This window comes from Equus przewalskii, chromosome 23 (assembly GCF_037783145.1).
Source record: "Equus przewalskii isolate Varuska chromosome 23, EquPr2, whole genome shotgun sequence".
Lineage (NCBI taxonomy): Eukaryota > Metazoa > Chordata > Mammalia > Perissodactyla > Equidae > Equus > Equus przewalskii.
Window position 1 is genome coordinate 15,205,306 of NC_091853.1, and position 12,165 is coordinate 15,217,470.

Sequence of the window (12,165 nt, forward strand, 5' to 3'; positions counted from 1 at the left end):
AAGCGACTCTCTGGCTAAGGTCATTCATGTCACTAGGAGGTGTTTTGACAAGTACCTAATTTTCAAATGTGCCCTCTAAACAATATGCTGTAAATGACTTTAAAACCCTCTGTGTTGGCCTGAAGGAGCATCTCACCAGTAACACTTAGCCTGTTAACTGAGTGTTTCACCAGAGGCTGCACTTAAGGAATAAAGTTAAACCTTCATGACTTGTTATAATGGCCATCCCGCATGGTACCTCCAAGCCTCAAAATGTTCCCCTCCCCGGGAAATACATTATATACTTTCAGTTTTATATGCAGGTGGAATTATGGTAATGACTTTACCCTCTTCTGCGTGTCCTTTTACTTGTTACAAGTGCTAGAATTAAAGCACTGTTTAACAGGGCTGCTGCCTTCCCTGGCAGCTGGGATCCTAGGCAGTGTTTGCTCAGGCCTCCAGCTCCCTTGCCTACTGCTGAGGTGGGGGTGGGGATGAAAACGCAGGCACATCAGTCCCAGTAGGCGACTCAGAATCCCACCAGACATGGGGCAGAAAGGCTATTTTCTTGGTAAGTTTGGAGGGATGCTAGTGAGGTTTATTGTAACAAGTTTTACTAGAAAATAATATCCCACCGATGATGAGACCTCCTTGGAGTATAGGACTGCTCCTGGGGAGGCAGAGAGGACTGTCCCAGGGACTGTGTGGTTCTTTTCCAAACACCAACAACTAAATATATCATTCCAGCGCCAACCATTCTTTCAATTCTCCGACACCAATTGGGTATCCAACAGTTCAGTTCAATTCTGACACTAAACACCCCCCCGAAGTTAGGGCAGACCCCACAGGTTAAAGGCTCAACCCCGCAATCCTGCCCCCGCTTCACATGCCAGCTGCAAGTGGGGTCCCCGGGTGACCTCATTTCTGCCTAGCCAACTACAAATTTTGGGGGGTTTCCAGGTTTGATAATTCACTAGAATGACTTACAGAACTCAGGGAAAACCATGTTTACTCTCACCAGTTTATTATAAAGGATGCAACTCAGGAACAGCCAATGGAAGAGATAGATAGGGCAAGATATGGGGGTGCCAGGGGCAGATCCTCTGTGCCCTCTCCAGGCACAGCACCCTCCCAGCACCTTGGTGTGTTCACCAACCCAGATGCTCCCTGAGCTCCATTGTGTAGGGTTTTTTTAGAGGTCTCATTAGGTAGACATGATTGATTAAATCATTGGCTATTGGTGATTGGACAATCTCAAGCCCCTCCTCTCTCGGGAGGCTAGATGGGGATGGAACTGAAAGTTGTGAGCTTCTAATCATGTGGTTGGTTTTTCTAGTGGCCAGCCCCCATCCTTAATTGATCTAGACCTCCCCCACAATGAGTCATCTCATGATCATACAAAAGGCAGTAAATTCCAAGGGTTCTAGGACCTCTGTGCCAGGAAGGTGGGCAAAACCCAAATATTTATTTTCCAGTATATCTCAGGAACAAATTCATGATGGGCCCAAACCTCTTTAGCTCAGGCTTTGCCCAAGTGAAGCAGGATGGAAGTGGTGGGGGTAAGAGGAAGCAAGCCCACAGGCCCTGCTCCTCTCCTTGAGGGCTGTCAGCAGCTTCCTCTGCTCCCTCCTCAAAGTAGACAGGCGGGGGCCCCAAAGATGGTCTCACCTCCTGAATGAGGGGTAGGTGTTGTGACCTAGGGGCTGCACACAAGAGAAACTAAGGAAGCTCATATTGCTAGAAAAGCTTTAAGGGACCTGGGTAGAAGGAAAAACAGAAATGGAAATTTTTTATTCCTCCAAATGTAGGGGATTTTGGTTAAAAAGATCAGCTCTTCCTCTTGTGGGTATCCTCCTGAACAAGGATCAGACAGAGCTGAATTTTACCAATCATCCCCCAGGCGCCCTCTCACTGAAGAGCTTCCTTTCTGGTCTTATGTGTGTCGGGAGCTCCCTCCTGACCCTCGATGTCTTTCTGATGCTGGTGTCTGCTACAAGCTTTGAACTCTTTGCTCTCTCTCTGTTGCCCTGGAACCAGAGCTGTCCCTGAGGGATTTTCATTTTGCAAAATAATTTGGCATTTACAGATAATTTACTGAACCATTTGTTTCCATATAGAGGAAGTCATGCTTGCTGAAGAAAATAAAAATGCTGGGACGTCAGCCTTAGAAGGTAAGGAAGTGCTCCACGGCCTTACTCATTTGCATTTGCCCCCTCTATGCGTGGCAGTCTCTCTTGATCAAAAGAGGAGAAAGAAATAGAAGAGGGGCACTCTGGGATTTGAAAGGAAAGTCTCTCTGTCATAAAATCCCTCATGCTTTAAAATGAAGGGAATTGACTCATGGCTTTAAATGCTTTTTAAAGTGATGAAAATGAAATCCAAGAGTTGCTTTCTTCCAGGGCGTATGATTGATACTGTGCAATGAAAGATCATCATACGACCAATGGCATTTAAAGGGATCTTCTTTTAAAATTTGTGGGGACCATCTTGGGACCACTTTCCTTGCCGGGAATTGTTTTTGAGGAGCCAGAACAAATAGATATGCAGTGCCTGGTACCTACTGCATTTAGATAAGCTCTAGCGAGGATTCTGGAGCCCTTGTGTCTCAGAAGGTCCTGCTGAGCACAGGAATCACGTTCCTGTAGGCATTCTCCGTGTTTGTAACCCTAGCTCAGCTATTTAAGGTATTCGTCTGTGTCACAGGGGCCTCTTGCCACAGTCCTCAGTTTTGACCATAGTGATCTGGTTGTCCTTGTTCCTTCTCACTGGCCTCCTCTTCCCTGGTGTAGTGCTTCGAAGGGCAACAATCAAAAGGAGCAGAACGGAGGCTATGACTCGAGACTCCAGCGACGAGCACTGTGTCGATATCTCCTCTGTGGGTGAGTGCAACCAGTCAGTTCTTTCACTTCTCTGAATCTCCCCTAAAAAGGAAGGCTCTGTCTTTTGAGAAGCACCACAAGGAGAAAGAGGGTCTAAAGAGTCCAGAACTTAGGGACATAATTAGGAAAAGTCATGGGAGTGTTATCTAGATGACAATGACAGAAAAAAAAAATGGATCGGGGATACCATTTATATGAAACATGGGGTTTAAGGCTAGGAAGCCGACCGAAATCCTTCAAGTGTGGCAGGTGTATCCATTTGCATATATATCCTCTCTCCTGGGTGTGATAATGAGAATCCACTTTGGTATATTATTCAAAGGATCCTGAAGACCTATAGTTTTAGGGACCCCTCTTTGAGAACCTGCAGTCATTTACTCAACCACAGTAGCACCCACCCACTTCCATCCCCTACTTTCATGTGATATTTAAACAAATTCCTACTGACAACCCCTTAACATGAATCCCAGATTCTCTTAGAGGTTCTGGCTGACGTCTGGCAGAGTTTTCCTCCCCAGAAAAGAGGAACGGTCTCACTTCATCCTCAAAAGCAGAAGAAGCTTGTAGAGCTCATTGCTGCTTTCTGCTGCCAGTAGTAGAAATACCACAAATACGGCAGAATGATTCCAGTGCCTGAAGCATATTTAAGAGGAAAGGCCTGGGAGAAGCCCAGTCTATTACAAACATAAACACAATCCTATCAAGATTCAAGACACCAGGTGGATGTCTGTTGTCCTGCCCAGAGATTCCGTCAGATTCCTAGGACTGAATGTGCTCAGAGGAAAGCAGAGATCTCTGCTGTGGAAGCTACTGAGCCCCTAATGTGGGGTATCCCCGGGCCTGCACAGTGCTGGTCACCCAGCCTTGAGACTGAAGCTGACTACCTTGACCTCTGAATGCCTTTTGCTGTGGAGGGTGATCTTTTTACAGCCTCATTCTTCCTCCTTACTTCTCCCTGCTTAGGCACACCTCTTGCCCGAGCCAGCATCAAGAGTGCCAAAGTGGACGGGGCCTCCTATTTCCGGCACAAGGAAAGGCTTCTGCGCATTTCTATCCGCCACATGGTTAAATCCCAGGTGTTTTACTGGATTGTGCTGAGCCTTGTGGCTCTCAACACCGCCTGTGTGGCCATCGTCCATCATAACCAGCCCCAGTGGCTCACCCACCTCCTCTGTAAGTGAACGATGATGACTGCCTCTCAAGGGGACAGCGTGATTGGGGGTGAATGTAAGAGAGCAAGGCGTTGTGCTGGGCCTGAGCTCCTGCCCAGGGTTCTGCCTCTTCACACCGTAGGGGAGGCCAGAGTTGTCCTCCAGGGGACAGGATGATCACATGACCATTCCCAACTGCCATTCATTATTGAATCAGAGAAACAAATCTCTGCTCGTGAGTCAAGAAGATAGTGTTACATCTTGAGTACCGTGAAGGCCTTCACTTAGTGTCTTAAGGAGGCTCAATGGTGTAGGGAATTTTGGTCACCAAAGTCCTGGGGAGAGAGTTCTTAGGCCCGTGGATACCTGAAATGACCAAAAAGGGGACTTGTAGGTCAGCTGTGGGTAAGGCTGCCCCTGGGTGTGAGTGAGGCTCCAGGAGGGTGTGTGTAGGGCAAATCTGGCTCTTTCATCAAAACCATGGTAAAGCCCTTTCTTTCTCTCCTGCGAGCCATCTGCCATTTTAAGGGCAGTGACAAACCCTCCTGTTGAAAGAGAGCAGAGCTGATCTGTGGAGTGTGCCCGGGACTCCTTCTGGGTCAGATGGAATTCAGACGTCATTAGATTTTCCCTGGCACTGACCTGACGTGGTCATGGACCATCCTTGCATGTGTGGGTCCTGCTGGTGTGGAGGGTTCCTCTGTAGGTGAGCGTGTTGGCCTGGGGAGTGCAGGCGCCCCTGCCACCTGTGGAACAAATGCTTCTGCTTTTGATGCTTTCAGACTATGCAGAATTTTTGTTTCTGGGGCTCTTCCTCTTGGAGATGTCTCTGAAGATGTACGGCATGGGGCCCCGCCTTTATTTTCACTCTTCATTCAACTGCTTTGATTTTGGGGTAAGTGCTTGGGAGCCCACCTGTCCTCCTGCTTTGTGTTTATATGCCATGGTTTGAGATACGCAGCTTGCTCCGTTGCTCAGTATGAAGCACTGAAATCAGAATTTATATAGGGGACTAGATTAGATTAGCTAAAGGGGGGTTAGGAATGAGTGAATCCTTGTCATACGAGGGTTTGTTTGGGTTTTTTAAAAGTTCTTTTATTTTTAATGTTTTTATTGAAGTATAACACACATACCATAGAGTGCACACTTAAGTGTATGGCTCAGTGAATTTGACAAAGCCATCCATAGCCAGAGTTTTGAACCACTTATTATCTTGGGGGATGCCTGCGAGAAAAGGACAAAAGACTTCATTCCAGAAGGTGGTTCAATAAAAAAGAGAAGCTTAGATATTTGGGGGTTTTTTGGTTCAGTTTAAAATTGGAACATTGCCTCCATATACTCTCATGCAAGTATGCACATGCGTATGCGTACACACTATTGCTATTCTGCTAGCACGTCGCCTCGCAGACTTTCATCCAGCGTCCACGTCGTAAGTAATATTGATGTATGAAAGTGTGCCTTTATAGCACTCTTCAAGGTCTTTCACGTACATTTGTGTCCTCTGCTGCTTTCAGGAGTCCTGTCCACTGTCGTCCGTATCAGGAGTTAGCCTGCCCATTTACACAGGGGTAAACAGAGGACATCCTGTACAAGTGCACATGGCCAGTTAGCAGCAGAACTAGGTCGCAAAACTTTGGGTTCCTGAACCACTTCTCTTTCTGCCAAACCGCTTCTTTATCTGCCAAATCTTCAGTTAGGTGCTAATGATTTTGAGCAGTTGCCAATCTGCATTTTAACTGGGAACATATGCTTCTGGGTACGGACAATTTGCAGGCATAACAGCCAGGGAAAGACCATTTTAACCTTAATTTCCTTATATACCTCTTTTCAGCATGGCTGTGAGGATTAATTTTTGTTATTTCTCCTAGTACTGTGCGTAGAATGTAAGACATTCAGGAAGTATATAATTAAAACAAAAAACAAATCGAATTGTTAATTTGATATTGTTACTTCCTATGGCAATCACATTCTGTGCCACCGCGTAGTACTGTCACATTCGGGTACACGGGACCTGAGTGACTGAAAGATATTTAATAAACAGGTAGCTGAGACCTTCTTGTTAGCGCTAAATTCTAGGACAAGGAGAGGATGTGGACCTTCTCTGATATTTTTATATTGGAATGCAGCCTTTGTTAATTCAAATTTGTTTCCTTGCTTTGAGTACCACTCCTTTGCATTTTAGTTCAAGGTGTTACAATGTAAGAACAGTTATGCTATCAAATTTGTGCCGAAGTGGCAATCAGTGGTTGTACTTTTCACCAAGGACAGAACAGGGCCCAGCACACCAATCTACAGTATGAAGGAGTAAAGTTAGCAGGAGAGTGGAGAGCAGTGGGGAGAAAGATGGTAGAGTCTCATTCCTCTTTGGCAGCCTTCACCACCTCCTGGAGATGGGCTCAGTGGGGAAGGAGAGTTAATTTCCTCATAGCCCAATGAGAACTGTTGATTGCTGAATACTGGAATGCTCCTCTCTCCTCCTCCTTCTCCTTCTCTCACTGTGGCTGGCTTTGGCTCTTTAGGTCACAGTGGGCAGTATCTTCGAAGTGGTCTGGGCAATCTTCAGACCTGGTACATCTTTTGGAATCAGTGTCTTACGAGCTCTCCGGCTTCTAAGAATATTTAAAATAACCAAGTAAGTGATCAGGAATGGAGACTCTTTCCAACCTCCTTTGAGAGTGGAAGCTTCTCGCTGTCTTAGTCTATTTCCATCCATCCCCTATTCTTCCTTACCGCATGTTCCTTTTCCCTTCTCTGGCCCCCACTCCATTCTTCAGCTCTTCCTCCTTGTCCAAAGTTCAAACCAGAAAAATATCTTTGATACCAGATCCTGTGCCACATTCCCAAGGGGAGCCACATTGTTGCCACCATCTCCTTCCTATAAGTATACAATGCAGCTTATTTCACAGACCACCAACCAGATGCCCAGCTGGACTTGGGGATAACTTGGTATTCAGTGCTCACTGCTGTAATGTCATCTGGGTTTTGTAGGTACTGGGCATCCCTGCGGAATTTGGTGGTCTCCTTGATGAGTTCCATGAAGTCGATCATCAGTTTGCTCTTCCTCCTCTTCCTCTTCATCGTTGTCTTTGCTCTTCTAGGAATGCAGCTGTTTGGAGGCAGGTAAGCACCAATGAGCTTTCCATCCAAAGGAGCCTTGAAACCCAGCCTTCAGCCTGTGAGCGCCAGGGTTACTAATTTGATCACCATGTTAACATCTTGTTTGCTCTTGTCCATGGCCCAAATCGACCACTGAGTGTGTGTGTGGAACAAATGTCCCTGCTTTTAATCTTTTCCCACCGTTCTTATTCCAGGGACCCGTCCCTTTGGAGTTGTCCCTGAAATGTCCAGCATGGGGCCTTGTAACTCAGGATCAGCCCAAACCCCATCTCATTACCCACACTCTCCAAAGTGCATAGTCCATCAGTCGTAGTCACTAATACCATCTTCATGAGTATATGGAATGAGGGAAAAGTAGGGAAGAAGGGGATATGGAAAAGGGGAAAAGAAGTGATGAAAACTGTATAATCTTGGAAAGGGAAGACTCGTTGTGTGAGATTTTCATTCTATTCTTCTCTCTGAATATTCTTTTCAGGTTTAATTTTAATGATGGGACTCCTTCAGCAAACTTTGACACCTTCCCAGCAGCCATCATGACTGTATTCCAGGTATAAGGCCAACTAGCAGTTAAAAATGTGATGTGGGATCCCTTTGTCCACAGACTACAAGATGATGATGTGTTAGGAGGATCCTACTTTTCCTCTCCAGGCTCCTCCCAGGCAACTGGATGCTCTTATTTGTTGAGTAATCATCACCACAATAATCTCTAGGATTTCTATAGCTGTTCTTACAAATTATGGAAGAGCTCTACTGTCACTACCTCATTGGCTTTCTCCCTACACTTGTGAATTTGCAAGAGAGAAGTCTAAGACATTGAGTAACATATCGCATTGATGATTTTCTGAAATCTAGAATCATCTTCTAACCTATGCGTCCATTTATTGAAGTATCTTTTCCTCTCATCTCCCCCCGCCGTACACACACACAAAAAAACCTTTTTAAATCATAGGGGAAAACTCAAAATCAATAAGGTCTCAGAGCTAAAGAAAAACACTTTTTAGCCAGAGTCTGAAGCTGAACCAGAACCCAACATCCTGACCTCCTGAACTCCTGGAACCCATGAGGCACTTTGCAGTAATGCTACTGTCTCAGGAACTGTATCTTGGCAGCCCTGGGGACAGTTGGTTAGTGATCAGAACACTGATCTGTGATTCTCACAGTCCTGGCAGAGCTGGAGGTTGGAGAGACTCCATAGTTTGAAGACTAGACTCTTTCCTTTTGGTGCTTTCCTTCCATTTTCAATGCCTAAAATTCTCTTCCATGTCAGAGGAAAATTGAAGATTATTCATGGGAGTGACATTTTTTTTCCTCCTTGTCAGGATGGCCAGGCAAGGGGATAGAAGTCCCAGGCCCAGAAAGTTTTCCTTTATGTTGGCCCCGTTTTCTCAGCCAACCCAGGTGTCTGAACTTGTCTGTTGTTTGTTTTACGTAGATCCTGACTGGTGAGGACTGGAATGAGGTGATGTACAATGGGATCCGCTCCCAGGGTGGAGTCAGCTCAGGCATGTGGTCGGCTATCTACTTCATTGTGCTCACCTTGTTTGGAAACTGTATCCTTTTAAAGAAGCTCCTCTTTGTGCTGCCTGCCTGCCCAGATGAACATTTGAGGTGGTGGTGATAGAACTAGGTTAGGGAAGGGAAGGAGGCTGGACATGGCTCAGTATACTAGGGGAACCAAGGGTCCTGATCTTAAGGAACTTATCCACTAGTTAAGTAAAGACGACAAATATTAACAAGATAGAGTACTATCTAAATCTGCAGCATACACAAATAGTAATACATGAGGTTGTTATAGTGGATGGCTGGAGATGCTATGAGCTGGGGAAAATACGAGAGGACAGAAACATGGTAGGCTGAAATAATGGCCAGATTATACTACTAGTGAGTGAATTACATGTTAATATAGAACAGCCTGCCACATAGTAAGATCTCAAGAAATTAGTGTTACAATTAATGCTAATACTACTGAGCATAGCTTACGTTTATTGTGTTTGTGCTATTCATGACACCCTGTGTTAAGTGTTTTACAGGCGCTATTTCATCTAATTTTTACCTTATAAGACTTAGAAGAAATAACTTGATCAAAGTCAAACAACTACTAAGTTATAAAGGGAAAGCAGAAAGCAAGTCCATTTAACTGCAAAGCCCATGCCTGGTCACAGGATCTAGACGAGGAAGATTTAGATTTTAATCCTAGGAACTCTGTGTACCAGCTTTGTGGCCTTGGGAAAGTCACTTAATCTCTCTGACCTTCTAGTTTTCACATCTGAGAGGAAGGTAACAATACCTATCTCGTTTGTTGTGAATAGTCAATGAGATAATTTATTTGAATGCACCTTATCAATGCAAACTTCTACAAGATGTTAGATGTTTTGGGTGAGTGGGACTTGCCTTGAACTGGGATTGGTAGAATAAAAAGGGAAAGGGAGAGCCGTGTGCTGCAACTGTAGTTTTGTGTTTCCATGGTCTCACAGAGGAGAGATGCTTCTTTTAAGTTTTCTGCCCTGAAGACTTCTAGGGGCCAGAGCAGATTATAAACTAAGCATGAGAAATCCATAAAAAGAAAGCTATGCAGTGAGTCACAGAAGTGGAAGGCCAGTTTGTCACATGTTATCTTGTTACTCTGAGGGTAGTCAGACTTAGACTTTTATGCTAGAACCAGTTTTATGTTCCACAACACATGGGCCTCAAAGACAGTTGGGAAATTGGGACTTCAGATGTCACAGTGTGGAATAGAAATGGGTTCCATAAAGATCTTGTGTGCTCGGTGACATTTTGTTAAATGAAATATAGAAGCCTTCCAGACTAGAAGGATGAGAGAAGTAAGTCAGCATCCCATTATTGAGAACTGGTCAGTGATGGGGCTGTGGAATCTCATTTCTTTTCATCTTCAAGAACAAAATAGCATGATTGGTGTAGGTGGGCTGCATTTCCAGCTTCCCAGAAAGGAGAGAGGGGCTCCTACATTGAGCAACTTCCCCATCTTGTTGTTCACTGACTCTCTATTCGATTGCTCTGAGTGGAGGCCATTGCTGTCTAAAGGCCTCCTCACTCTTTCTTTGCCCCTGGGTCATTTGATTCCGGTATTTCTTTGTCCTGCGCAAAGAGATGATATGTGGAAGGAGGGAAGACATATTCTCCTTCAAACAGAGTTGTATAACATCTCTTTGTCTCTTCCCACAGCCCCTGCTTAAGTGACTCTTTAGGGTAGCTTCTGTTCCTACTAGTATCCCAGGCAGAAAGACATGGAGATGCCCTCTCAGCCTTGCTGAAGCCTTTTGCTTTTCTTGCTTGTCCATCCTTAACTCATCGTCCCAGACACGCTGCTGAACGTGTTCTTGGCCATTGCTGTTGACAATCTGGCCAATGCCCAGGAGCTGACCAAGGTAAGCATTGTTCTCTGAGGATCTAATGGTTCTTTAATGCCATTGGGTGCCCTCTGGCCTTTGGAGCTGTCTCAAAAATCTGTGATGTCTGGCTTCAGCCTGCCAGGAAGGCCCATTCTGGGAGCTTCTGGACAGTTGGAGAGCCACACATCCGCGGAGGAAGCCTGGTTCACTTTCATTGAGTTTGGTCAGCCTCGGACCAGCTGGGGTCTCTCATGGGATACAGAAAATAACAGTTTAATCACTGTGAACCCTCAAAGGTGCCCTTTTCAGGATTATGACATGAAGAATAAAAAAGACACTAAAGCCCTGGATTTAAGTTCCACCTCTGCTCCTGTGACCTATCACTGCGTGACCTCAATTGTGTGACTTCATCCTTCTGGGTTTGGGTGTCAGAGGGACCAGGGGCATCACAGTTCCTGGACTATGCCAGTGGCCATGGTCATTTTGGGGAAGTTTCAGTGAAGCCAGACACTACATTTCTCAAATAACTGTTCCTTTCTTTTTCTCAGAGTCATTTCTCCAGGGGCAGAGACAATGCTAATTGAAGTGGGATGATTTAGGGAGATGAATGAAAACTTCTTCTCACCCAGTGCTACTTTGGTTTGCGGCAGAAGCATCCTAGTGATGTTTCTCAGCTTTTTCCATGTGCCCTGTGGACACATGTCCTGCTCTTCCCTACATCCCTGAGGGTTATCTTATATCGTGGTGTGGTAGGGCAAATACAAGCTTTATTATCTGAAAAGCTGAGTTTGAATCCCACATCTGTCACTTACTGGCTCTTGTAGCTTGGGCCAGATCCATGATCTCCATTAGCATTGGTTTCTTCCTTTGTAAAATGGAGATGATATATCTGTTTTGCATACCTCATAGGATTACTATGAGGATCAAGTAAAATAATGTATGTGAAACCAGAACATGCTGTGAAGATGTCTGTATTCTTAGTAGCTCCAGTCATTTTGCCTGAACTGGCTTTCCTTGACGTCATCACATAGAGGGGGCACTTACAAGTAAGAATGCAGGTGAGGAGATGAGGCTCCTCTCTGAGCATGTGAGGTGGGGCCACTTAGCTATGCAAGGAATGGGGCATGATGGGAGGCAAGTCTCAGTGCTTTACTTCAGGGGGCTCTGCCTGGAAGGGCCCTGCTCTATCACTTCCAGACACTGCAGAACATCTGAGAAGTGTTGGCTCCTGCCTCTGGCCTCCACAGCTATGGCCAGCTCCACTGAGGGCTAGGGGTTGCAGTAGACTTCCACAGCCTATGGGGCAAGGCCCAGACCAGAGCTGCTGGCCATGACAGGGCTGTGGAGGCCTGGCCCCTGACCACCTGAGCTATCGGAGCCAATCTAACCTCATACTGCCTTGTTTTAACCTCTTCCATTGCTTTCCTTACTCACACCTGGTCTCCAGAACTCCTTCCGGGGCAAGGCAAAGGAGCTACTCTCCTTCACAGGGATCCCAGGCAAAGCCATCTCTGCTTTGTGTCTAGGATGAGCAGGAAGAAGAGGAGGCCTTCAACCAGAAACATGCACTGCAGAAGGCCAAGGAGGTCAGCCCGATGTCCGCACCCAACATGCCATCTATCGAGTGAGTCAGCTGTCCCCACTTCGCTGACCCTTGGGCTCTGGTGCTAACAGCCAATTCATCAACTC

At 45.8% G+C, this 12,165-nt stretch overlaps 1 protein-coding gene across 3 annotated transcripts in view; it reads left to right on the forward strand.

The window, feature by feature from the left end:
- CACNA1E (calcium voltage-gated channel subunit alpha1 E) overlaps positions 1–12,165 on the forward strand; it is a 475,242-nt gene that overhangs the window by 384,600 nt on the left and 78,477 nt on the right. For all 3 annotated transcript variants that reach the window (XM_070591752.1, XM_070591754.1, XM_070591753.1), the window contains exons 11-20: positions 2,097–2,150; positions 2,769–2,858; positions 3,822–4,031; positions 4,792–4,904; positions 6,529–6,641; positions 6,998–7,129; positions 7,602–7,674; positions 8,559–8,676; positions 10,445–10,512; positions 12,003–12,100. In XM_070591752.1, the coding sequence (XP_070447853.1) occupies positions 2,097–2,150; positions 2,769–2,858; positions 3,822–4,031; positions 4,792–4,904; positions 6,529–6,641; positions 6,998–7,129; positions 7,602–7,674; positions 8,559–8,676; positions 10,445–10,512; positions 12,003–12,100 (1,069 nt within the window). The remainder of the gene's footprint in view (positions 1–2,096; positions 2,151–2,768; positions 2,859–3,821; positions 4,032–4,791; positions 4,905–6,528; positions 6,642–6,997; positions 7,130–7,601; positions 7,675–8,558; positions 8,677–10,444; positions 10,513–12,002; positions 12,101–12,165) is intronic.